The sequence below is a fragment of the Liolophura sinensis genome, chromosome 6 (assembly GCF_032854445.1).
Source record: "Liolophura sinensis isolate JHLJ2023 chromosome 6, CUHK_Ljap_v2, whole genome shotgun sequence".
Lineage (NCBI taxonomy): Eukaryota > Metazoa > Mollusca > Polyplacophora > Chitonida > Chitonidae > Liolophura > Liolophura sinensis.
Genome location: NC_088300.1, coordinates 29,677,583 through 29,704,948, shown reverse-complemented (window position 1 = coordinate 29,704,948; position 27,366 = coordinate 29,677,583). Strand labels below are relative to the sequence as shown.

The 27,366-nt window shown below is 39.3% G+C and overlaps 1 protein-coding gene across 2 annotated transcripts in view; it reads left to right on the top strand.

The window, feature by feature from the left end:
* Window positions 1–27,366, top strand: part of LOC135468802 (cytoplasmic dynein 1 heavy chain 1-like) — a 73,177-nt gene that overhangs the window by 7,601 nt on the left and 38,210 nt on the right. For both annotated transcript variants that reach the window (XM_064747228.1, XM_064747229.1), the window contains exons 12-46: window positions 240–326; window positions 3,950–4,105; window positions 5,242–5,376; window positions 5,610–5,744; window positions 6,187–6,258; window positions 6,718–6,801; window positions 7,391–7,570; window positions 8,080–8,232; window positions 8,685–8,831; window positions 9,421–9,558; window positions 10,093–10,196; window positions 10,876–10,948; window positions 11,071–11,181; window positions 11,398–11,517; window positions 11,885–12,124; window positions 12,619–12,742; window positions 13,315–13,460; window positions 14,064–14,174; window positions 15,077–15,286; window positions 15,663–15,809; window positions 16,904–17,070; window positions 17,901–18,074; window positions 18,526–18,691; window positions 19,115–19,300; window positions 19,812–20,009; window positions 20,465–20,747; window positions 21,226–21,483; window positions 22,070–22,310; window positions 22,807–22,990; window positions 23,127–23,339; window positions 23,725–23,877; window positions 24,363–24,448; window positions 25,275–25,431; window positions 25,891–26,118; window positions 26,916–27,119. In XM_064747228.1, coding sequence (XP_064603298.1) covers window positions 240–326; window positions 3,950–4,105; window positions 5,242–5,376; window positions 5,610–5,744; window positions 6,187–6,258; window positions 6,718–6,801; window positions 7,391–7,570; window positions 8,080–8,232; window positions 8,685–8,831; window positions 9,421–9,558; window positions 10,093–10,196; window positions 10,876–10,948; window positions 11,071–11,181; window positions 11,398–11,517; window positions 11,885–12,124; window positions 12,619–12,742; window positions 13,315–13,460; window positions 14,064–14,174; window positions 15,077–15,286; window positions 15,663–15,809; window positions 16,904–17,070; window positions 17,901–18,074; window positions 18,526–18,691; window positions 19,115–19,300; window positions 19,812–20,009; window positions 20,465–20,747; window positions 21,226–21,483; window positions 22,070–22,310; window positions 22,807–22,990; window positions 23,127–23,339; window positions 23,725–23,877; window positions 24,363–24,448; window positions 25,275–25,431; window positions 25,891–26,118; window positions 26,916–27,119 — 5,571 coding nt within the window. The remainder of the gene's footprint in view (window positions 1–239; window positions 327–3,949; window positions 4,106–5,241; window positions 5,377–5,609; window positions 5,745–6,186; window positions 6,259–6,717; window positions 6,802–7,390; window positions 7,571–8,079; window positions 8,233–8,684; window positions 8,832–9,420; window positions 9,559–10,092; window positions 10,197–10,875; window positions 10,949–11,070; window positions 11,182–11,397; window positions 11,518–11,884; window positions 12,125–12,618; window positions 12,743–13,314; window positions 13,461–14,063; window positions 14,175–15,076; window positions 15,287–15,662; window positions 15,810–16,903; window positions 17,071–17,900; window positions 18,075–18,525; window positions 18,692–19,114; window positions 19,301–19,811; window positions 20,010–20,464; window positions 20,748–21,225; window positions 21,484–22,069; window positions 22,311–22,806; window positions 22,991–23,126; window positions 23,340–23,724; window positions 23,878–24,362; window positions 24,449–25,274; window positions 25,432–25,890; window positions 26,119–26,915; window positions 27,120–27,366) is intronic.

Genomic DNA, 27,366 nt, shown 5'->3' with positions numbered 1-27,366 from the left:
TTTGAAAGAATCTTTCTGTGATTGTTCTCCTGGATGAATGACAAACTTTCGTAAAATAAAACAAGTTTCATTATTATCAATTGCTCACAAAACTTTGTAGCAAAAGTTGTCTTAAGCTTTGAAAATGCAGAACCTGTTTTGCTGACCAATGACATGGATTATTTTCTTGTGTGACAACTCACTCCAGCCATTCATTATTGTCTTATACATAAACGGGTTTCTGCTTACTTGTGCCACAGGTCCAGTATGCCCAGAGTAAGGCATGTCGCATGAGTCGAGTGAGAGATCTGCCTCCAGTGTCCGGATCCATCATATGGGCTAGACAGGTAAGGAGTAATCATTGACATCAAATCTGCATGATGCAACCTACTACATTTGAGGTGTAACGTTTTTAGAATGTTATCTGTGTTCCAACTGGCCACAGACCCCCCGTTAGTTTTCCATAAGCGACAATGTTAACGTTTAGCGCTGTAGCTCAGTCCCAAACATTCCGAGGCCAATAAGCTTTGGTGCATACCTGGCCAAGCCTGTGAGAAAGAAGCTGTAAAAATCTTGACATAGGTTGACCGTCAAAATCTGGACCTTTACATGCCGGCAGCTGGGAGGGGTGCCTAGCAACGCCAAGGGGACATCACTCGCAGCCTCATCACCACCTGTCTCCTTGTGTCCTCTCGCCCAGAATTTCAAACTTTCACCATTAAAACTCATACCTGCCCAAAGCTTAGACAATTTCCATCATTTTGATACTAAGCATGCACCTGTACACCAAAAACGGCAGGCTGGCAGCAAAAAAAGACTTTACACCCTAAAATACACAGAACTACAATCGTCCCCACTGAAAAACGGAAGTTGTAATGGGGGTCTGTGTCCTATCACACCAGCCAACTTTTTTCAAAATCAATAATTTTTGCACCACATAATGCTTACTACCTCTAAACCTCACACATAAAGTTACAGCTTGATACATGCAAAAACTTTTGAGTAGGAGGAATTTAACTTGGGGTACCCCTATCTTGGAAATGTGTCTGTTTGTCCGTCCTCAAGCACGAAGTTCAAAGCTCTGTAGTGCACATACCGTTCAAAATATCTTAACCAGGTCAAATGTTTTGGAAAGCTGGTATGTATATCTGCAAGAAAAATGGAAAAATTCCAATGACAAAGTATTTTACATTTTCCATTGACAAACGTTTAGAAAATTATGGATTTTCAAGTAGATTTTCTTGTTTACAGCAGTGTTAAGAAAATACTTAAAAGCCAAAAGTGTCAAAATATATATCAAAAGACAGGTAATTTATCTGACAATTCACTTACAAAATATAGGACATACCTTTTAGCAACTTTGTGCAAAATTTAACTTAAAGTGATACAGGTGGGTAGCAAAGCGGAGTTTCAAAATTCCAGAAAAGCACATTTTGATCACCATCAAAGTAAACATATGCATCCAAATTGATATAGGCTCATAGGCACAGTTTCCATGGATAGGGCTAAAGAAAAGACTAGTATCCCTCTTACATAGTGATTCACATGATAAAACCCTTTAAAAGATCACCCACTACCCTCCCCCCCCACTACCCCCCTTTCCCGTCTCCCCCATGGCTGCCATTGGTTGGCTGGCTTACCTCAACTCACAGTGCAAAAGAATCCCACCACCTGTGTTGTTGCCTCAGACTAAATTAGTACTTTCCACATAACAAACACCAAAGTGTGACACTGGCATCTACAAGAGATAAGTAGATGGGAGAAATATGAATTTGCCACTTACAAAAATAAAGCCACACAGTACATGCACATTGGTCATTCAGACAGTCAGCAAGGCAACCCTCCCAAGACATGTTGAAGGGACCCAAGAAGAGGGGAAAAGCTATACTTTTTAACCTGTAACAACACAGAAATCCTCAAATAATCAGTGAGAAATTACATCCGTAATCAGGTTCCACACTGGGTGTTCCTGGGTGGGCATGAGGAATGGACATTCAAACTGTCCGTACATATATGAGAAAAACCTGTGACGTTTCCCCGGTTGGGGGGGAGGGGGGGGGCTGGAGGGGTAAGTGTCATGGTCTAGTACCGGACCAATGACGGGGATTCTAGGTCGGCCAAGGGAGTGGAAGACTGCATCCGAATGGTCAGGCCTTTGAGGAAGCTGAACGGCTAGCAGACCCCACTCACCTAGGTAGATCCCAGTTCAATATATGCATAAACCAGGCAAAGTTCACTGACGCCATGTTTGGGAGACAAGATCTAAAGAGGGAAACCAAGACAAAAGCTCAATAGGTATTAAACTAGGATGTGAAAGCCATATGTAGCTGTCTAATTTCTAACTTGTGTGTGAGGACATTGGAAACATAAAAAAAATCCCAGTTGCCCAGGGAGGTGGATGCCACACTGGGCCAGATACTAAAACAAAAACTCCTTGATGTCGCAGGAACAGCGTACTATGTTCTGGTGGAGAAACAGACACCTGGTGGGGCAGAGACTCATTTTCACATGGGCAATATTCCAACAGATCACACTCACATGTATGCTAGAAACTTGAAATTGATCATTTTTGTTCCAACGCCACACATACTGTGTGAGTGCACATGTAACTTGTCAGAGGAATGAATATACACATGCAATGAAAACTACATGCCTACAGTGGTTTATTTTTAAGTTTAAAGAGGAAAATTTACCTTGTCCACTTCAAGTCTATGCCCAAAACAGCAGACAGTGTTGCAGCAGAGATGCCTGTTTTTAATGTTTTGTGACCTGCAGGATGATTTGAAGCACATTTACCTAGTGTGTGGTGGCACACATGGGAGGAACCTGACTTGGTTTGTAAATTAAATGCACACTGGCCCTCTCTACTACTCTAGCCAAGTAAATTAATCTGCTGATGTGTTTTTATCCACCTGTGTGAGGCTGGGCCCTTATATGTGATGCAAGGCCTTATTGACCATCCTTAATCACACCACCCTATCTATCAGCCACGTACTCCAATTTCACTCGCAGCACTCAAATTTTGCATTATTTATCAAATGTCAGCCCCAAAAGAGACATTTTAAAAACCAGGAACAATGAAACATTGTCTGTGTTTGTTCCAGTCTGTTTATACTCCTGTACTACCCTTGACCACAGAGCGTTTTAGCCGATTTTTAGACAAAATGGATATGTGGGGAAAATATAGAATTAAAAAGCTTTAAAACTGCTCAATCAAGTTCCATGTCAATGCAAACCACATCGCAGATGTACCCACCAAATATTATCAGGCTGCTGCGAAATCTGAGCACACAGTGACACATTACATGTTTTGGCACAAGTGGACAGATCAGGCCACAGACCCCCATTAGTTTTCCATAAGCGACAATGTTAATGTTTAGCGCTGTAGCTCAGTCCCAAACATTCTGAGGCCAATAAGCTTTGGTGCATACCTGGCCCAGCCTGTGAGAAAGAAGCTGTAAAAACCTTGACATAGGTTGACCGTCAAAATCTGGACCTTTACATGCCGGCAGCTGGGAGGGGTGCCTAGCAACGCCAAGGGGACGTCACTCGCAGCCTCATCACCACCTGTCTCCTTGTGTCCTCTCGCCCAGAATTTCAATCTTTCACCATTAAAACTCATACCTGTCCAAAGCTTAGACAATTTCCATCATTTTGATACCAAGCATGCACCTGTACACCAAAAACGGCAGGCTGGCAGCAAAAAAAGACTTTACACCCTAAAATACACAGAACTACAATCGTCCCTACTGAAAAGCGGAAGTTGTAATGGGGGTCTGTGTCCAACTAGGTGAAAGATCTGTTACACTAGTCCGTTGTGAGTATGAATGCTTTGACGGTTACATATACATTATATTAGCAGGTGCCACCTTATTATCATGAGAAGAAACTAGATGTACACCAAATTTTGGGACCTGGATTTTGTGCCTCAGTTGAACGCTTGCTCTGAACTCTTGTATGTATGTTGTAGATTGAGCGACAGCTCACGGCGTACATGAAGAGAGTGGAGGACGTGCTGGGTAAAGGCTGGGAAAACCATGTGGAGGGACAGAAACTGAAGGCTGATGGGGACAGCTTCCGTATTAAACTCAACACCACTGACCTGTTTGAGGACTGGTCAAGAAAGGTATCGTTACCTATAAATGAAGGCAATTTTATTTGGTGTTTTATGGTCGAGCGGATACTAAAATGCAGTTAACATAAAATTGAAAAGTCACTTTTTTATTTTGTCCAATCTTAACATTAAATGCGTTCCTATTTTTATACCTTCCTCCTACTTTCAAAAAAAGATTTATTCTAACATTCAAATTGGAGTATTAAAGTGGTATTATTGAAATGGTGAGAAAACAGGAAGATGCCTTGTTTTTTGAAATGGCTTATGAACATTTTGATTTGTTTACTGATACACATGAATGTTCATTGCGTGCAAGTTGGAGCAGAACTTTGTTGTCTCCTTCATTACAGTGTTCAAAGCGGGATTTCCCTCTTATCGTTATCCATTACCAGGATACAAAGGCATTCAGTACTTACAAGAGGTTTTTAGAATATCAAAAGAACAATAACAGATGGAAATAAAACTAGCAGAATGCATTTATATGTCGTTATTGCCTTACATGGACTTTCTGTAATGGGTTTTCTTGGCTCACGTTATGGTACATTTGTCACTCCCGACTTCCATCTTCATATTAGGCCTCGTGGCCAACTTGTGGCATCACACATATGGGTCAAATTGAAAACATAAAATAACTTGTATTTGTTGAGTGATGTAACAGATAGTTAATGTCTCTATATTGCGCAGTATACAGGTATATTGATTCATATATACACACACACGCACACACGCACACACACACACACACGTGTATATATACTAATGATCTTTTGACTTGACCGGCCCGGATAGCACAGTTGGTAGAGCGTCCGCTTCGGGACCGGTAGATCCAGGATCAATCCTTGATCGAGTCACACCTAAGTCTTTAAAAGAGGAAGTTGTAACTTCCTCGCTTGGCGTTCAGGGGATAGTGCAACGACTGGTTGACCCGTATCAGTATAATGGCTCGGGCGGGGCTGCTTACTTGCTTTCGGTAAGTCGTCTCAGTGAAGCAGCACTAAATAAAAGAGCGGTGGAAATCCGTCCTGCAACAAGGAGGCACATTACACGTGCATGCACCCTAAGGATTCCTTCGTCGTCATATGACTGAAAAATTGTTGAGTACGACGTTAAACCCCAAGCACTCACTCTTTTGACTTGCTGTTTATCAGGTCCAACAGAGGAACCTTGGTGTAACTGGCCGTATTTTCAGCATCCAGAGCCTCAAGTCACGACAAACTGGAAAGGGCTCGCTTCTTAAGCTCTGTGTGAATTTCCAGCCCGAGATCATCACGTTGTCCAAGGAGGTAGGAAATTTACTAGTGTCATACACCAGTTTCACTTGTCATGTAGAACTTGGAACTACATCTGACTTCTGTTTTTGAAGATTTAACCTTGCATTTTAAGTAAGTCAACCTGTGACTAAAATACTTCAAATCAATTTAATCCCAAATAAACTCTTGTTAAAGAATTTTCGTGTTCTGAAAGTCAACTTAATCCACATTTATTTGAAGCTTTCATGTTGTGTTTGTATTTTCAGGTGAGGAACATGAAGTGGTTGGGTTTCCGTGTGCCTCTGGCGATCGTGAACAAAGCTCACCAGGCCAATCAGCTTTACCCTTTTGCCATCTCCCTGTACGAGAGTGTTCGCACTTATGAGCGTTGTCTGGAGAAGGTAATTATAAGATGCATATTAACATTGTATTGTTAAATCTCTCAATTTTCAACTTCAATTTAACATTTTTCAAGTGACACATTTTGCCTGATTCCTATTGATTTATCCACCTTGTAGGGCTAGATGTTTTGTGAAGTATTTTTGATCTTTGATCAGGAAATACTTACGTACTTTCTGAGAAATTATCACTTCAAGGCCTTTATGTGCTTCTGGAAGTGCATTTTTACATACCAAACTTTAGGGGAAATACAGTAATCTTATGTTATGACTGTTCAAATAAATGATGTAAGGAGTTTTTTTTTTTTTTAGTTTGTAGATGAACAATTTGCTGTTAGCTTTAGTGGGAGTTGCCTACATGTTGAAAATAAACATTGCAGTGAGTTTTGTATGATTCAGAATGACTTTTTGTGAAGATGTTAACGTGAATGTGACAACATTTCAGATTGACGAGAGGCCATCTATTGTCCTGCTGGTGGCTGGCCTGAGGAAAGAAATACAAACATTGATTGCTGAGGTATGTGTCACACCTGCATTTAACAATTTTGTTATAATTTCATTACCTTCATAATTGTCCCACTAGCCCTTGAAGATGATGGGAAGCACTTGAATTTTGTTGAAACTTTTTTTCAAGTCATAAATAGTCTTAAAAAGAGTTTATTTTAGGATAAACTGTTAAAGTGCCCGATTTTTCACTTATAAAAATCATTTTGCATTATGTTAGAAGTACACTGATATTTAAGCTACCATACCAAGGTAGTATCCAATAATCTTCATAGGATGCCCTTAACCTGAATGGTTTTTAACGGTGTTAAAAAACACAGAATATTACATATCAGAAAATTCTTGAGAACCTTCAAACATGGATGAAAATTTTGCTTTAGTTTAATGAAGCTGTGCCATGTTTTGCAAACCCAATTTTAGCTAATTATCTATGGATTGGGCTTTCATTTTAACCATGTTTTCACCTGATCAGGGATCTGGATTGGTGTGGGAGTCTTATAAGCTGGATCCATATGTACAGAGGCTGTCTGAAAATGTGTCCAACTTCCAGGAAAAGGTTAGTACAAAGACTACAGAAATGTTTCAAGCTCTGATTCAAAAAAGTGAGCTATAACTTTAGATAAACATAGATAGTTATTAACAGTAAAATGATCATAATTATTATTCTTTGGTAGATGTAAAGCGCTTGTAAAAAAGATAAACTCTGATATTTACTAATAATTGTGATCTGTTGTGAATGAAGATTAAAGATTTGCTCATGTCTGCTGAAGGAGTGGTTTTGTTGATTGAAATTTAGTATACCTTGATGTTGTTAGTGAATAGTTATTAACGACATTTTTAAGTGGTCACAGCTCAATGATCGTTTTTATCTGCTCATACATTGCTTTTTGAAATTGAGCTACTAGAGCAAGTTCTTTGTAAAACTACACTGCTGTAATCTGGATGGAATTTTTCACCAAATAATCACATGGAATTTCAAGATTTATAGTGAATCACATAAAATTTTTCTGATTTTGTACTGGCTGGCAACTCTTCTGCACTACCTATACACCAAAAAAAAAAAAATCCATGAAACCTGTAAGTCTTCGAACTATGTGGCAGAACATTGTATATGAAGGCCCTTATTTTTCACTTTGCTCTTGTAGCTGGACGATCTTTTGACCATGGAGGAGGAGATTGACTTCGAGGTACGCTCCTTGGAGAACTGTCAGTACGTGTCCACGACGTTTAAGGAGATCCTGGCCAAGATACAGAGAGCTGTGGATAATCTCAACCTTCATCAGTACTCTAACCTACCACAGTGGGTGGCCAAGCTAGACCAAGAGGTGGGTAATTGGGTGATAGTTTTCTGACAATGCTGCAGTGAAATTACAGCTGGTGCTTCGGTGACCTATTAATGGGTAGAGCATCCTCCTTGAAGTAGGGAGACTCAGGATCAAACCTTGGTGGATCATACCAAAGACAACAAATGGTACTAAATGGTTGCTTCCTCTCTTAATGCTCAGCACTGAGAGTTCAGAGCAAGGAAACAGAACTGGTTGGCCTAGTGTCAGTATAGTGTGAATGTGTTGTGTATTATATCTGGTGACTTTGGCATGATACTTCAGTGGCGGCATGGACTTGCCCTGCCACAAGAAGACAGAAAAAATGCTTGTACCTAATGACTCCCCATGCTCGTACGACTGAAAACTTGGGTGTTCTGTTTTCATTTCATGGATCGATTGATATTTGCTGTATAAGTTCCAATACTTCATCTCTGACTGAAAGAAACAAAATTCTGGATCATTAGTGTATTGATGATCAGTATAATGGTTCCTTCCCATCTCTGTAATAGGTGGAGAAGAAATTGGCGGGTCGTTTGGAAGCAGGACTGAAGGCCTGGAATGAGTGTTTGAAGGGGAAACAGGATGAGGGCATAGACCACAGCATGGATACAGATGCTCCCGCTCAGACCTCCCACAAACCAGGTGGTGATCCTAAAATTAAGGTGAGCAACAGTTGTATATAAGTCAAGTGCAGCCAAAGCCTGAAAATATGTGGCTGACATTTTTGAAAATATTCGTTCGGAGAAAGTGGAAAGACCCGTAATGTTTAGGTTATATAATATTGCAAAGTAGTCACAGTCCAGTAGATGTGTTGGAAAATTATCAGGAGCCTTTTTTTTTTTTTTTGATGGCTCTGACATTGAGTACTTCAGGCCAAAGTGTATCATTTTTTTCCTTTATCATTCAGGCTTGTTGCGTGAACTAAACTTAAAATTCTGATATGTTTTCTGCTGTACTGTATTAAAAACAGTTGCTAATTTCACCTTGTATGAAATGGATTCTGCAGCAGGCTTTATTTTTTCTGCCTATGATCTAAAATTTCTTCTCTGAAAGAGTGCAAGTTTGTGTGAATAAAACCAGTCGTTAAATTCCCCTGATTTGGCTCTTGTTGCAGGCTTTGATCCATGAACTGAGGATCACTAACCAGGTGATCTATGTGCAGCCGTCTGTGGAGGACGCTCGTTTTAACATCATGCAGGAACTGTTTGCCTGGGAGGCCATCATCACCAGTCTGCCCCGCATACAGCATTCACGCTACCAGGTATGAGCTGATATGGTGTGAAGGGATTATGTTTGATGGCATAATCTAGGTTGTTATGTTTTTGTGTTACAAGAATCAGTTCACCGTGTTTATATCTGCGACCATGTATCTGTGTAAGAAGTTCATTCTGTTAGTCAAGTTTTGACATCCTATCGTTAACTTGAGCATCATATTTTTTTACATGAGCACCATTTACTCAATGAATGTGCAATACATTGTATGGGATATTGCAGCATTGGGAGACTTGAGGTCGGGCTCCACAAAAGGGTCCAAATCGCAGCGTTTTCTTTTGTGGCGCTGCTCTGTGTGTGTACTATCTAGGTGTTTTATGAGTACACATACAAAGGTAATTGTGGCCTAATAAGGGAAATGACGAAAGCACTGAAAGAATTGAACCCTTTCGTTACAGACAGGAAATTTATTTTGCAAATTTACACTTATTTTCATTTAGATAGTATTTGAAAGTGTTCAAGTTGCAGCCACTTTAGATGAAATAGTGTCTAGAGTTCAAAAATTGCTGGGATTCTTTGGTTGTGATTTTCTAGTAAATCTACTTTTAATACTAGTCCTGATTTATCTGAACACTCAGGTTGGGTTGGATGTGGAGTCTGAGGCAGAGTCGACCTACAAGAGTGTGATGACAAAACTTCCGGATGGACAACAGACACTGGAGGACTGCTACGCTGTCATACAGGACACCATCTCGGAGATGAAGGGATACGTCAATGTAAGACTTCTTCAAGACTATATGTTAGAATGATGCCGCAATATCTTTATAATTATAAAGATCAAACTTCATATTCAAAATATCTGCCTGGCTTCCTCCCACCATGATACTGGCCACCGTCATATAAGTGTAATATTCTTGAAGGGGCAAAACACCAATCAAATAAATATTCAAGATGGAAGAAGATACCATACATACACAGCGAATTCGGGAATTTCAATTATGCTTTTTCTCCTATTTTCCATGTGTTTGCCAACTTAACTTTATGGGACTAGCAACTTAAAGTCTGCATATGTGATGCAACGTACCCATTCTCTTTGCTGAAACAGTAACTTGCACAAATCTGGATTACGAAAATCCACTTTTCTTTCTGTTTAAAAATGCACTTACTGAGATGTTGGCATGTCCAGTATAGGCCATGTTCATACAAGGCTGGAATGTAGAACTATATGTGATTTGTTTGCTTTAAAAACTGCTAAAGAAATGTTGTATAATGAGGCGCTTGTATGTGATTGTGTTGTTTGTTTGCTGCAGATGTGGTTCAGATACCAGTCACTGTGGGACCTAAACCCAGACGCTCTCTACAACAGACTGGGGGACAACCTGGGTGTCTGGATGAGCACACTGGAGCAGATCAAGTAAGTTTAAGAAACAAATGCATGAAGTAAAGGCATTCATATATGCTTGTCTGTTTTTTTTTAAGATTTCTCACATCAGTGTCTGTCATATCTCTAAAACATACATGTATGTGGTGACCTTAAAACTACATCCAAGATTTTCTCACTTTTTTGTTGCTCACTGTCCATTAAAACGAAGTCTTCTGTCCTCCACAAATGGTATAACTACATATATGTATTATGAACCAGTGGTAGCATTAGCCAAGTCATTGATTTCTTCTTCATAGCAATGACTGTATTTCACCCAACGTTTAGTATGTGAAACTCTCACTTTTATAAGCACATAAAGACGTTAAAAAAATACTTCTTGTGCCAGCACTAAGTTTTTCTGGTAATACATAAATCAAACTTCACAAAAAAACCTCTTAAATGTCCCCATAGGGTGAAACGATTAATCAGAATCAAGCAAAATGTGTCACATGAAAATTGCTAAACTTAGGTGAAATACAGTGATAACACAATATGGTCAGAATACACCATTACTATAATCTGTTTGGCATTTCTGTAAATTCATCACAAGTACTGTAAATAATTACACTGCATATGTATTTTTTCCGTATTGCAGCTTTACATAGTGAAATAATGAGAGTAGTGTACATGTATGTTGAACTGTAATGTTTCTGTTTTTGTTTGGTGTCAGAGCCTCCAGAAAAACCTTTGACACATCCGAAACCCAGAAAGAAATTGGACCAGTTGTTATCCAGTTTGGCAAGGTTAGTTCATTGGCTCATCTACCCATAAAACGATAAATAAAAAAATGACAAAAAATCTCAAATATCTCTTAAGTACATTACTATGCTATACCCTCATCACACATGAATTATTCCTTTTCCAGGTACAGTCTAAGGTGTCACTGAAGTACGACAGCTGGCACAAGGAAGTTCTGAGCAAATTTGGAAGCCTGCTAAGCAATGAGATGAGCAGTTTCCATACCAACGTCTCCAAAGTAAGTTTCAGGAGGACTCCTATAAAGCGCAACCCAGTAAATTTCTTGTTGGCATTTTTGGTGAATCTGTTATTGTATCTTAACCTTTTACAAATTATATCAACGATCTGCATTGGAATGGAAACATTTCAGTTTAATTTTTATGATATTCACCTGCACATATGATCACAGGAGTATAGATCTAATGCATGATTGTTGTTGTTGTTGTTGTAACAGGCTCGCTCTGACCTGGAATCGCAGTCCATCGACACGGCTAACACATCTGAAGCTGTAGGCCTGATCACACATGTACAATCCCTGAAGAGGAAGATGAAACTCTGGGAGAAACAAGTTGGGGTAGGTATATTTATCTTTTTGTTGCTTTTTCATAGTCCATGCCCATACTAAAATTGTACTCGCTTCTAAATCTTCTAGCCTAGCCGCTGGCCCGGCTTTCTGGAGCACACTTATTTAGTTCTTCAAGGTCTGCCTCCACATCTGTACATTACGAATTCTTACATTGCCCTTTGCTGATTTATTTGGTTGTATAAATGTATTGAAAGTGATAAGAGGGAGAATAAGCTTGTGTATTTAATTTGCAAGAAATGAAACAAAAGTGTTACAGCAAAAGAAGATGTGCTGTGTATGTGCGTGTGAAACTGTGATGTATCATGACGTGTCATGTATATCATGTATCCTGCTCATACAAGTGATATGGTTGCAGATGTACAAGGAGGGTCAGAGAATCCTTGAAAGACAGAGGTTTCAGTTCCCAACAAACTGGCTGTACAGTGACAACATTGAGGGCGAGTGGGGAGCGTTCAACGACATCATCAAGCGTAAAGATTCCTCCATACAGACCCAGGTGGCAAGCCTGCAGATGAAGATTGTGTCTGAAGACAAGGTGGTAGAATCCAAGACCTCTGATGTCCTGTCAGATTGGGAGAAAGACAAACCTGTGGCTGTAAGTATGGTTGTTTTTGCCTGCCCTCAACAGATGCGGTCATCTGTGCCATATTCATCGAGCAATTTGAGTCATAAATTGCAAATGCTTAAAAAGCAAAACTCAGAACAGGAAGGAACTCAAGTTTTTCAGCAGTAAGGAATCAGCTTACAAACTTTAAACTTCCTAGAACGAAAACATTTTAACCGTGTTAGAATTTTGGACTTAAGACGTTCGATAAATATTTGCCCTGAACTGTTATTTACATCTAAACGGTCCTCTTGGACGGTCCTCATTTTTGCTATCCATGGGTTCATCCAGCCCACCTCTTATGATTGTGTAATGTTACCAATGTAATGTATCCTGTTACACCTCAGAAGTGGATAAGCATTTCTTTTGTAACTCCTAACTCCTTTATAACAAGCAAAAATATATGCATAGCAGAACTTAGCTTTGGTGAGGAAATATTTCATAAACAGTTAAGTTGTTTGTATTAAATCTTGTGTATATTTCAGGGTGAGTTGAAACCAGATGAGGCCATCAAGAACCTTGCCATATTTGAGGGCAAATTTGGCCGCTTGAAGGAGGAGAGGGACAATGTGGCTAAGGCCAAGGAGGCTCTGGAGCTGGCTGAACCAGGTAAAATGATTAGCCAAATTTGTTTTTCTAAGGCCTTTCTGGCACCATGTCATGACCACCCTGTGTGTGTTATAGCACTACAAATTGATGTGGTCTATGAGAAGTCTTACAAAAAAATGACTCACAAAGTATTGTAGAAGTGGTGTAAGACCAGAATTATTCAACAATTCTTTCTGATATACACCTCTTAAATATGATATATGAAATACGGGAAGTGATCACTGCTAGACTTGTCATCAGGCAGTTTATGGAAGAGTTGATGCATAAGCCAAAAAAAAAAAAAAATTTGGAATTTGTTTCCTGAAAGCTGGTATTTATCAAGTGAGAATCCATTCTTCTGGGAGTAGGGGATTGCTCACCTAGTACCCAAGTGGTAGTGCAGTTAACAAAGACAAAATTGTGTTTGTGAAAATTTTGGATCTAATATCTGAGAGAATCTCTTGTGAGACTTCCAGCTTAACAATATCAAGATTATGATATATTAAAAATAATGCTTCAAGTAACCATTCATTTGCCAACAAACAAAGTGAACATGGTATGGTTTGACCCTAGTACTGTGTTGTGGCTTACAGGTCAGGTGAGCCCTAGTGAAGAGCGTGTGCTGGTAGCCCTGGAGGAGTTACAGGACCTGAAAGGGGTGTGGTCAGAGCTGGCCAAGATCTGGGAACAGATTGAGGAGATGAAGGAAAAACCATGGCTCTCCGTCGCTCCACGGAAGGTAAGTACATGTACAAGCGGTGGAATTGCTCATTTGGGTTAATGAGTTTTTAAATTATTCATAGTTTTGCAGTTTTTGAACATGACAGGTTAGTAGGCAGAAATGGATCTTCTGTACTATCCTTACCATTTTTAAAATTGGTGGAAAAATTCCCGAACAGAATTCTGGCATAGCTTGCTACAAATTACTACAGAACCCACTATTATAATTGAAATGATGACATCTTACAGTCATATCGGGTGCAGAATACTGAAAATTCTATTCTTGGTTTTACCCCTAGCATTTGAACACCTGTAAGCTGTTTTACTTTTGCTACAATTTATTGTGTAAGAGCTCTATACCTGTCAGTCTCCTCTTGATAATTTTAATCAACTGCAATCTTGTAAAAAAAACAGTACAAAAAAGAAAAAATACTAAAAATTTCCTTGTGCTGCTTATACACAAGTGTTAGGTTTCAGTTATGCTTTTCAATCATGCTGTCTGGAACTCTCCCATAAGGCTGGTTAACATTCCTTATAAAGCCAGTTTGTATCAGTTACTATATTGGAAAACCTTGCATACAATGTAATACGATGGTAATCTTTCCTGTTTGGGTACTTCTAGTTGAGACAATCCCTGGACAATCTCCTGAGCCAGATGAAGGAGCTGCCAGCCCGACTGAGAGCCTACTCCTCATATGAACACGTTAAGAAGACCTTGATGGCATATGCCAAGGTGAGTGACTCATACCGTAATTCTTTCAATTTTAAGACAGGTGTTACTGTCATTTTTCTAATTTCTAGGACAAATATTACTGTAATTCTTCTAATTTTTAGGATAGATATTGCTGTAATTCTTTTAATCTTCAGGACAAACATTACTGTAATTCTTTTAATTTTTAGAACAGATATTAGTAGTGCAGAAAGCAGAAACATTACTTCTCAGTATTTTTCAGAAAAGTAATATTTATATCTTGTTCATTAGGTGGACTAACCATGTGAAAAAAGAGAAATTGTGTACTCCTGTTACAATTACATGTATATTGGCCAAAAGGAGAAGACCAGATGTCCCAAAAATTGGAAGAATTACTGTACTCAGCCAGTTAAATTTGGTGTCTGTTTTGAATGATCAGTTTCTTATCCATAGCAATTTATTCAACCTCTACCAAAGACTAGTTTCCAAAATTGGTCATAAAACCACATCTCACCTAGGTGTCTCGACCTATGAAATGGACAGCTGTCTTATGCGCTTATGTTAAAATAATGTTTTAACTATTAAGACTTATAATGCAAACCAACACTAAAAACTCCAAAACTGTAATAAAATTGAATCTAGAAATCCACCTTTTTATTGCCTGATCTGATTTTTTTTTTTTTATGATGTTCCTGTTTTCATAGCCTCCCCGACCATGCCTTCAGCAAGGAAAATTTCCCAGTCAACATTTTCAACAGACTAGAGTTTTATTTTTATACCCTCCAACAACATTGAAAAGGGAATTATTCTTCCCGTAAAATAACAATTTAAACTGTTGTGGCCTTACTAATAATGTCACTGAAGTTTTATTAATGATGTCATTGATGCGTTATTAAAAGCATGTTTATTGTTTTATTGGCTCGGATATTTCTCCGGTTGTTTAGGTGAATGTGATGATCGTGGAGCTGAAGTCTGAGGCACTCAAGGAGCGTCACTGGAAGCAGCTGATGAAGAGGCTTGGGGTCAAGTGGGTGTTGTCTGAGCTGACCCTAGGGCATGTGTGGGATGTGGATCTGCAGAAGAACGAGATGACCATTAAGGATGTGATCATGGTGGCTCAGGGAGAGATGGCCCTGGAAGAGTTTCTTAAACAAGTTAGTACTACAGACAAAATCTGGGGAAAATTGGTGTTCTGTCCCCAAAATTCTCCGCAAAAATGTATTAGGAGAGGCAAAGAAAGATCATAAAATGTTACTTTTGGTGCTGAAACATACAGATTTTTCAATAGAGTGTGATCCTATAGGAAAGCCTCAAAATGCTGTGGTAAGGTCAGTAGAACTGTCGATATCTGGTAAAATGAATAACATAATCAAAGTCAATCAGTATTTCAGTCAAGTTTTATTAGTACCTTTTTAAGGGGTGTTCAGCAAGATTAAATGTTGATATCCAATCTTCTCATACTGATTTACTGTCCAGTACATACTGTTAACAAATGCTTATATGCATACATTTGTTGTGTTGTTTCATTAGGTGAGTGAGGTGTGGAAGACATACGAACTGGAGCTGATCAACTACCAGAACAAGTGTAAACTGATTCGAGGCTGGGATGACCTCTTTAACAAGGTCAAGGAACACATCAACAGCGTGTCAGCCATGAAACTCTCACCATACTTCAAGGTAAGGTTTCCATCATAATGATTCTAGCCATAATCCGTTCCTCTTTTGCCTCCAGTTGATACCAAGCCTAGGTGCTATTCCAAGTCATTACACACTGTTATATTATACCTCATGAATATTAATAAAGCTGAAATTGAAGTTGGTTTAATATACATAGTAGTATATACTTATCAACTTGTGTTGAAATCAATACCATGAATCCTGAACATAGGTTAATAAGTGTATATTGCTGTGTTGTAGGAGAACCAGTAACCTTAAATGTTACACGTGTTTAAATCACATAAAACTGGTTTTGACTGTATTTGTGTTCTCATTCAACTCAGTAATTTTGGATGGATTATGAATGGTTAATGTTAGGTGTACATTTTACAGTTCCTTAGCCTGAGGGCTTGTTTAAATCCATCTCATCTTGGACTTGGACCAATAAAGTTGTTTGGTTGAGTCCAACTCATCTTAGCCCTTCATCAATAATTTTGCCTGTTAGAATCCAGCTCATCTTAACCCTTCATCAGTAAAGTTACCCTTTGAATCAAGCTCATCTTGGCCGTTCATTAATAAGGATGTTTGTTTAAATCCATCTCTCTAAGGTTAGGCAGCGGCTTTAAGTCTTCAAGTATTTACTTGTTTCTGCCTTGATTTGGCGCTCAGCAATGATAGGTTAGAGCAAGGAAACATGACTGGTTGGCCCTGTATCAGTATAATGTGACTGGGTGGGGTGTCATGTCTAACATCTTCGGCATGTTAATACTTCAGTGGCAGCAGCATGGACATGCCCTGCAACAAGAAGACACAATATATGTGTACACACCTAATGAAAAAATTGTTAATTATGACGTTAAACCCCAAGCATACATACATACACACATACATACATACATACATACATACATACATACACCTGCCTAGCTAGGATATGGCTGAAATATTGCTGACATGGCATTAAGCCATAATCATTCATTCATATCCCTGACCACCCTCGTATAATTGAAGCATTTGTGATAATGGTACACAACACCATTGAAATAAATAGTCAAGCAATACTGTCCACAGTGTTGTGTGTAATAATTTGTCTGATATTGGGTGGATGTTGACAGCAATTTGAAGAGGAGGCCCTGGCATGGGAGGACAAGCTGAACCGTATCAATGCCCTGTTTGATGTGTGGATAGATGTACAGAGACGCTGGGTCTACCTGGAGGGCATCTTCACTGGTAGTGCTGACATCAAGCACCTGCTGCCTGTAGAGACATCCAGATTCCAGAGGTGAGATTGGCCAATCAGTTAGTAAGGATTGCTTTGCTATGGGGACAGGTTCTGGCACACGTTAAGGCTACCTCGCGCATTTGGTGAAATGACCTTGGGATTCAATATATAGGGCTACAGTCTATCTTACCTGTAGGTCATGATTTTGACATCGAAGGAAGTGTCATCGATACAAAATGTGTTTTGTCAAATGCTTTCTTATTGTTAGTTTACTATAAATGAATGAGATTTTTGTTACCTAAGGATTCAGCAAATATTCTACAGTACACAAGTTTTCATGTACTGAACATAAGCATCTTAGCACTGTTCTACAAGTCTTATGCCGTGAAGCCAGCCTCGTATTGCATAATCACAGGCGTAAGCTGATCTACAGAACTGCAAAAATCCACTTCTTTGCTTAAGCCCAAAATATCCCATAACACATGGGTCACACACCAACAGTAGGAAATGAAGCAAATGATGTCCCGTTATTTATGTGTATTTCTTGATGAAAAATCTTCATTCCTTGGCAGTTTTGGCTGTACTCACATGAACGTACACCACAGATTTCTGGAAGACAAGATTTGGGTCGTGTTACATCCGATTGGGCGCTCTGTCGAGGCATCTTGCACCGAGGCTACACTGTGTCTTCATGTTGTTGTTGTTCCTTATAACACCAAGATACCACATACTAGTAGTTATGATGTGTAAAAATTGATTTGCATGTAAATGTTTCAGTGCTGGGTTATAGGTCGCTTTAAAACAGAGCGGTAGAATTTAAATCAGGAGATGAAAGCCTACACTTATCAAGGTAATAAAGGTGATTAATTCTTCCATTTGTTTTTCATTAGTGTGAGCACGGAGTTCCTGGGTCTGATGAAGAAGGTGGCTAAGACACCTCTGGTGACAGACGTTCTCAATGTCCCCAATGTACAGAGGCAGCTGGAGAGGCTGGCTGATTTGCTGGGCAAAATTCAGAAGGCTTTGGGAGAGTACCTGGAGAGAGAAAGGGCATCTTTCCCAAGGTAAAATTTATCCCAGTACTTACGCCATTAAATAAGAACAAGCCTGAATTAGAAATAGCTGCAACATCCTCCAAAATATTGTTGTAGTTTGGACTGTGTTCAAATATTACACGTCAAAAAATTGACTCTGTGGCAAGTGTTCAAAGATAGGATGTCAAAAATGTACGAATGATTCAGTTGACAGATTTAGAACTAATTTTAGAACTACGTGTTGCAGCTAAAAACGAAATCCCTTGACTCTTGCAAAACCAATGCTATCTATTTTAAATTGTCAAGAGTTCCCACTAAGTATGCATAAAATGTTGCTTAATGCCAACTTAAGAAAGGGTAGTGGATTCAGATTTGATGGTATCTAGATATTTATTAAATGTTAAGAGTGTTAATTGTGAAAGATCATGATAGGAATGCACATCCCACTTGCTAGAGAGCTTTATTCTGACTTCTCCTACAGATTCTACTTTGTCGGTGATGAGGATCTGTTGGAAATTATTGGGAACAGCAAGAATGTGGGCCGGTTACAGAAGCATTTCAAGAAAATGTTTGCTGGCGTGTCAACGATAATACTTAATGATGACAATTCTCAGGTGACAGGCCTAATGTCTAAGGAAGGGGAAGAGGTAAGACAGTGTTGACTAATTCTTAGGTCTGTCAGCAACCTGCAGATGGTTGTGGGTTTCCCCCAGGCTCTGCCCACTTTCATTCCACCAAAATGCTGGCTGCCTTCATATGAGTGAAATATTCTTGTGTACGACGTAAAACACCAATCAAATAAATCCTAAGTATTAAATAAGTATTATGTGTTTTTTCTTTTTCTAAACCTTAAAGCAGACATTGGAATTTTGCCAGTGTGGCCATATTGCTGGTTTATAGAAGGTAAAATCACATAAATGTAAGGAAATTCAAGGTGAAATTTCGGTAGTAGAAATAATAGAAACTATTCAGAATCATTTTATCTGCCTTATGATTACTTTCGCTCTTTTTTCTTCTGAAAGAACAATGTGTACGATACTTGATTCTAAGTTTATCTTCATTACCTTTAGGTGACATTCGCCACCCCAGTGTCTATTGTTCACAACCCTAAGATCAATGAGTGGTTGTCACTGGTGGAGAAAGAGATGAGAGTAACACTGGCCAAACTTCTGGCTCAGTCTGTACAAGACATGGCAGCCTTCAGGTCAGGAAACGTAGACCCACTGAAGTACATAGGCTGGGTGGACAAGTACCAGGTAAGTCTTCCACTGTTCTGTTTACAGCTTGTTTTTTAGCTAGAACAAATAATGTGTTTAATTAAAAATGTTGAATATGACTGTGGTGAGTGTCGCAAAATTGGACATTTATGCAGCTTTAAAAGTGCACACTTTTGGGTCGTATACTGTAAGTTACTCATTATGGCTGATTCTGAGAGTTCTGTTCATGTTATTAAAAATATATTAAAAATTTTCCTAAGAAAAAATATCCTACTGGAAAAAATGTTTCAGCCTAAAAAGCTATTTTTTTAAATCTTTACCAAAGAAATAAAAATACCAGAGTTCAATTGCTGTGGAAATTGTTCAGTTTGCCGTACCTTTTAATGACCATTTAAGTACAGGTATTAAGATTTTATTTTTAGGAATGACTTGAGGTTACACAACATTTTCTGTTAAAATGTGCATTTTCATAATCATTGTGAGTTTGTATCTTTTGATTGGTTCGGTAAGAAATCTACAAAGATCACCATTGTTATTTATCCATGTGTAGGCCCAGTTGGTGGTGTTGGCCTCCCAGATCTCCTGGTCAGAGGCAGTGGATGGAGCTCTCACAAACATAGCTAACAAACCAGCTGACATGAGCCCTATTGCCTCGGTGCTGTCCAGTGTGGAGTCCACCCTCAATGTGCTGGCTGACTCTGTGCTCCATGAACAGCCCCCAGTACGCAGGAGAAAACTTGAACATCTGGTACGCCTACCATCAGGGACAGGTTTTGTCCTAAATCACCTTTATACGTAATATAACTTCTATTTTGTGAAATTACTCAGCTCCATTTTCACAAAAGCTCATAAAGATTTCTTCTAATTTTTTTTTTCATACATGCCATTGCCTAGGTTATAGCACAAGAGAATGTGATTTACGAGAAAAGTTGCAAAAAAGTAACATACAAAGTTTTGTGGAAGTGGTCCCAGAATACCAGCAGTAGTATTGAATTTCTCGGTTGTCTTATTTCCTTCTTGTATTTATTCTCTACATTGAGTTGTAATTTGAAATTTGCTCACCTGTCTATTCATTCTCTACATTGAATTGTAATTTGAAATTTGTTCACCTGTCTTAAGAATACTTTATTTTAACTGTATGTGAAAATGTTTTGCTTTGTACTAAAACCTGTTCATTCATTTCCTGAACATCCTTCATGACAGATCACAGAGCTTGTGCATCAGAGGGACACCACGAGAATGCTGATCCGCAACAAAGTGAACAATCCCAAGAACTTTGATTGGCTGTGTCAGATGAGGTTTTACTTTGATCCCAAGAATTCTGATGTCCTTCAGCAGCTGTCTATCCAGATGGCCAATGCCAAGTTTAACTATGGCTTTGAGTACCTCGGCGTTCAGGACAAGCTTGTACAGACACCACTGACTGACCGCTGTTACCTGACCATGACACAAGCCCTGGAGGGAAGACTGGGAGGCTCACCCTTTGGTAAGCTCTTCTTCCATCCCACTCTCCTTCTGTCAGATAATGTGGCTTGGTAGCATCTTGTGGCAAAACAGGAAGTTTGAAACAGCACTTCCTTCGGCACATTTGCAATGTACTGCTGAAGCCTTACCCTTAATTTTCATAAATATAATTTAATTCAAAGCGATATTTTTTAGATATGTATAGATATTATTGAATGTACATGTGAGAATATTTAATCTACTTTTGGACCTATGTCAGCGACTTGTGGAGGCTGTAAATTTATGATATGTTTCAAATTGAATCTAACTTTTCACATGTCCATATTAACTCTAATTCAGATATTGTATTATATAGCAATTGTTCCAGTCACAAGACAGTGACTTTAAAATAATCCAGGTAATAGGTCAAGTTAGGCTGATGTGTGATGCCAAGGTGGGTAAGATGTCTTGCTGCACTTTACCATAGCTCTAACCTGACAGTCCTAATTTTTTCACTTCAGGACCTGCTGGTACTGGCAAGACCGAATCTGTCAAAGCTCTGGGTCACCAGCTGGGGCGCTTTGTGCTGGTGTTCAACTGTGACGAGACGTTTGACTTCCAGGCCATGGGCCGCATCTTTGTGGGTTTGTGTCAAGTGGGAGCCTGGGGCTGCTTTGATGAGTTCAATCGTCTGGAGGAGAGGATGTTGTCTGCTGTATCACAGCAGATACAAACCATTCAGGAGGCCCTCAAAAACCTGGCCAATGTCGCTAACAAAGGTGAGTTTAAGTAGTGGATAGAAAACATGAGGAACAAGTTATGATAGAACTGGTACTTTTGTGAATCTCCCATCCTGCATATAGGTAGGAGATTTTTTTGTCGGGGCATCCGTGGCCGAGACTGTGACCCAGGAGCCTCTCTATTGTGGTAACTGTGAGTTCAAGTCCAGCTCAAGCTGGCTTCATCTGCAGCCATTCATGGAAAGGTCTGTCAGCAACCTGTGGATGGTCATGGATTTCTCTCCGGTTCTGCACTGTTTCATCTCCCCATAATGCTGGTTGCTGTCATGTGAAATATTCTTAAGTACAGTGTTGATTAACACCAATCAAATAAATAAATAAATGTTTTGGTAAATTCATGTATCAGATTTTCTCAACTATCTTACATCTTAAGAAACCTATCTTAAGAGAAAGACTATACTGAACTGTTCAGAAAAAGAAAGGAATGCTCTATATCAGTAGTAATATTCAGTATCTTACATTTGATAAATAGTTCATCAATAACACAATAACATCAATAAGACAGCTGATGAATTTGCATAATCTCACTATGATTTATTACACATCAACATTGCTTTGCCCTCAGGGAAACCCATCACTGTAGAGCTGATCAATAAACAGGTGAAGGTTAACCCAGACATGGCTGTCTTCATCACCATGAACCCTGGCTACGCTGGCCGTTCTAACCTGCCTGATAACCTCAAGAAGCTGTTCAGAAGCCTGGCAATGACCAAGCCTGATCGTCAGCTCATCGCACAGGTCATGTTGTACTCGCAGGGATTCAGGAGTGCTGAGAAACTCGCCAGCAAGATTGTCCCATTCTTTAAGTAAGTGTTTCAGACCTCTAGTTTAAGGGTTTTTACTGGGACAAAAACTTAATATTAAAATAATAATGTGACCATTATGTTTGAACAAAAACAGAACTTTGTTGATTTAGAGATTTTGCTCTAAATTGAGTTGTCAAAGTCTCCTGATTATATTGACTATATCTATAAGTTGTTAAATATTAGTGAAGTGGGGTTACACTTCAAATGGGCCATAGGTTTGCCTGGGTACCTTCAACTATTATGCTAGCCAGTGTTATATAAGTGAAATATCGAGTATGGTGTAAAACACCAATCAATTAAATAAAAAAAGTTAAAACGTCCATAGAGAGATAAGCAAAAAAAACTCAGTTTCCTCTGCTACACTTTGACGTGAAATTAAAAATAATGTCTCTCTTTTTCTTTTAAATTTTCCCGCAAATTTCTTGTATAAATCAAAATATATTTTCTACTCTGTGGATCACCTCTTCATGTTTCCCCTTTATCCCCCTTCCTCCAGGCTGTGTGACGAACAGTTGTCTCCCCAGTCTCACTACGACTTTGGTCTGAGAGCCTTGAAGAGTGTACTCATCAGTGCTGGTAATGTCAAGAGAGATCGGATAATGAAAGTGAAACAAACCCTGAAGGAGAGCGGAGAGAAGACTGACGAGGCGACCATTGCTGAGAACTTGCCAGAACAGGAGGTATTCATCATAATGTGGACTTGTTAAGAATTTTGGTTCAGGTAGACTTGGGCATATTTACCTCAATATATTTTCAGTGATGGCCTTTTCAGTATGCACCCATGTATTAATTTCATTATTTGGTTTCGTACTCCAGATTTTGATCCAGTCAGTGATGGAGACCATGGTGCCTAAACTGGTGGCTGAGGATATCCCCCTGTTGAACAGTCTCCTGTCAGATGTGTTCCCAGGTGTCCTGTACAACCCAGCTGAGATGACAGCACTCAGGAAAGAGATTGCCAAAGTCTGCAAGGAGATGCACCTCTGCTACGGAGAAGGGGATGAGCAAGGCACTCAATGGGTTGAAAAGGTATAGTTGCTGACATTTAGCCTGGTGTTGTGAATCTTAGTATACATGTAGTTCTAAGAAATGTGAAGTATTTATACATTTGAGTACTAACTTGAACGGGTCCCTCAGTCATCTAAAGAGTTGCTCATGCTACATTCTTAAGGCTATCCTTCCTTCATAGAACTGATTCCAATCATTTGTTTAAAACCTCTAAAAGAAAATAGTGATTATCTAGCCTTTCTATTCAACACTGATAAGTTTTTCCTCAAAACTATTTTTTATACTCTTGTTACACTGTTCAGTTTGAAGAGTTTACAGCTGTACGTTAAGGACTTTTGTGTTTGATGTTAATCTTTCCATATATCTGGTTAACAGGAAGTAACGGATTCTCTGCTTGCTTTTTCAGGTGTTACAGCTGTTCCAGATCACCCAGCTGCACCACGGCCTAATGATGGTGGGCCCTAGCGGAAGTGGCAAGTCCACAGCCTGGCGGGTGCTGCTGAAGGCTCTGGAGAGACTGGAGGGGACAGAGGGTGTCTCCCATGTCATTGATCCTAAAGTATGGAGAACGGACAATTTGAACATATTCTAGCTTGATGTCTTGTAGAACTAATGTAGAAAAAGGGAAGCTGCATATTTTATTTCTGCATACAGAACAACAAATCTTTATATTTGTATTCCTCATTAATGTACTGTTATATTCCCTGGATGAAATGAGTGGAATTGAATGTTTTTAGCAGCACCATAAGTTGTGTTATGTGTCATTTGTCAAATGTTTGACACCCTGTCTGTTAACATGGGTCCTTTATTTAATAAGGAGCCAGAGTGGAAGATGATACAGCCTATTTGCAGGATCTGTCATGAAATGTGAATTTGCACTTTTTTTGATATTGATGTCGCTTAGTTGAGACTACCCTATAAATAGACATTTGAGGGATTTTTGAGGCTTTTAAAATGTTTTAAAGTTTATAGTTCATATATTTAAGTGTATGCATATCCAAGGCTAAAGACACTATTTGAACAGGATTAATTTGTTTGTTTCAGTCCATCTCCAAAGATGCTCTGTACGGTAACATGGACCCCAATACCAGGGAATGGACAGATGGTCTCTTCACACACATACTCAGAAAGTAGGTGCAGTTAACTAAACCAACTCACTAATAGCTTGATCTGATGAAGTTTGGTATTTTTTCACGTCAAAGAAACCTGAAAGAAAAACTGTCCAACTGATGGTTCCTGAGAATTCAAATAAAAATGGCTGCTACCTGGTGATCCACTTTGTGGTGGTACTAAAGAGTTGTGTGGAAATATATTTGAAGTGGGCACTGGTTAATATTAAATAGAAATGAAGAGTTCGAACACAAAAGCAGAGATACGCCATTAATGCGAAGACATAAACAAAATCACTGGCATTTTTAACTTTTTCAATGAATTTGCATTTGCTTTCCCAACCTTGTGATAGTGAGCTTTATTACATCTACCATTATGTTTGCATTCCTAACAACAGGAGGTAAATACAAAATTGGGGGCCTCCGTGGCTCAGTCGGTTAGTGCGCTAGCGCAGCATAATGACCCAGGAATCTCTCACCAATGCAGTCCCTGTGAGTTCAAGTCCAGCTCATGCTGGCTTCCTCTCCGGCCGTATGTGGGAAGGTCTGCTAGCAACCTGCGGATGGTCGTGGGTTTCCCCCGGGCTATGCCCGGTTTCCTCCCACCATAATGCTGGCCGCCGTCGTATAAGTGAAAACACCAATCAAATAAATAAATAAATAAATACAAAATTTAATGAATGTGATATGAGAATAGAAATGGAGTTGTCTCTTGTTTTGTGCGTGAACTCTTCAAATATTTCATGTGCAGTGACAGGAGCATTGATTGCATACTTCATTACCAGCTGTGAAGAATATCTTTCCTCTTATCCATTTATGCTTAAATACATTATCTTGATGTTTATAGGATTATTGACAATGTGAGAGGAGAGCTGCAGAAGAGACAGTGGATCATCTTTGACGGAGATGTGGACCCAGAGTGGGTGGAGAATCTCAACTCTGTCCTGGATGATAACAAACTGCTGACACTGCCCAATGGGGAGAGATTGGGAATACCACCAAATGTGAGTGTTGTAACCGATGTCCGGGAAATATTTCCGGAAAAAGAAAGTACCTTGTGATTTTACATTTAATCATTGCAAATGATAAGTTAATAAATATCATGTAGGAGACCTTAATTGTCAAATATTTATGCCAATGGCTTGATTGTTTTATTAGTGTTTGAGAGTTTCAGACTCGACCTGTGGAAGAGCCCACGAGAATCTGAACACTTTGTGTTAATGTCTCCACCGTCTGGTGTCAGTGGTGAAACTCATCCCTTAGTTGGTTGAAGAACCCTAAAGTAAATAGAATTCTCCAACCATTTTTTTTTTTTCAGGAGGCCACTTAATAATTGGCCTTGCACTATCCGAGGGTTGAATAGCAATCCTATCAGTTTCTTTACTTTAGTCATAGTTTGGTTGAATACTACTAATTTGGTGCCCCAGTCACTCATCCAGTTCTTTACCATCGTTATTTTGCAGGTAAGGATAATGTTTGAGGTGCAGGACCTCCAGTACGCCACACTGGCCACTGTCAGTCGCTGTGGTATGGTCTGGTTTAGTGAGGATGTCCTCTCCACAGAGATGATATTTGAAAACTACCTCCAGTTACTGAAGAACGCTCCTTTAGAGGAGGATGAGGACTCCTGGAGGTCATTTGGTACCGGGAAGCAAGGTGAACAGGAGGAAACTGTGTCCCCAACTTTACAGGTATGTACTAACCTACCTTGTAAGTGGTCAACTTTTTTTGTTGCCCTGACATGATGGAAATGGTGACAATTAGCTTTGTTTGGACTCATTTAGGAGCAAGTTGACACGGGATCAGACACATAACTCATGGACAACAACTCTTTGCCAAACAAACAGATTTCATGGTTCGATAAAGATGTTCTTATCAAGACATTAAAGGTTTACGGGATAATAAACACACAAGTTGTTACCCGTACATAACATGCATGATCCTCTAGTAAAAGTAGAGTCTTTTCTGAGCAGTAAACTACTTGTTATAATGCAGGTAACAGTAAAAAGTGTCAAAGGTGGATGTTGCCATGATACAATGGCCTTGGAGAGCCTGGCACCAGGATCACAATGCTGTCCAAGCCTTTAGCCAGGTTTAGTCTCAACTTGTGGCATAATTCCAGAACTTATTTTTGTAGTCAAGCACTAATTTTCAAAGTTGTCATGAAAGTCTAAGACAACTCTAAAATACTAAACTAAAAATTCCTGACGTAAGTAACAGTTTTATAGCTGTGACTTAGGTGAAGGACAGCTTTGTGATACTTGGGCCAGCAGTTAAAGCAAATGTTATGTCATCTTTACATAACAGGATGATCTGGTTTGGTGTGGTTTTTCTTTCATGTGAGAATATCACAGGAGAGAATGTCATTTGTGCTTTTTTCCGCTTACTCATCTTTCAGTAACCATTTATTAACTGCTAAGTGAAAAGATTGTGGTGTTTAACAACAATGTCATTTAATGAGGGTATGATTTTCTCTGTCCATGCACAGGTACAGAGAGATGTGGCTGGTATTTTGACCCCTCACTTTGGCTCAGATGGCCTGATCATCCGCTGTCTGGAATATGCAGTCACTCTGGAGCATGTGATGGACTTCACCCGTCTGCGAGCCCTGGTGTCACTGTTCTCCATGTTGAACCAGGGAGTGCGCAATATCCTCACCTACAACCACAACCACGCAGACTTCCCCATGCCAGTCAGTATGATAAACTCATAGTATCAGTTGAGGTGTCTGTGCTGGTGGTAGAATTTGGGCATAAAGTGTAACAGTGAAATAAAAAGAAAAGACATAAAGTACCTGTCTTCATGTGTGAGAAATAAGGAATTGTATTGCCAAGGTAGTTTGTGTTTTCTGAAATTACCCAAATCACTTTCATAGAAAGGCTTACTGATCCATGTGGTTACAAGCAATATGCTTTATTGTTAGATTGTGTTGTATCCTT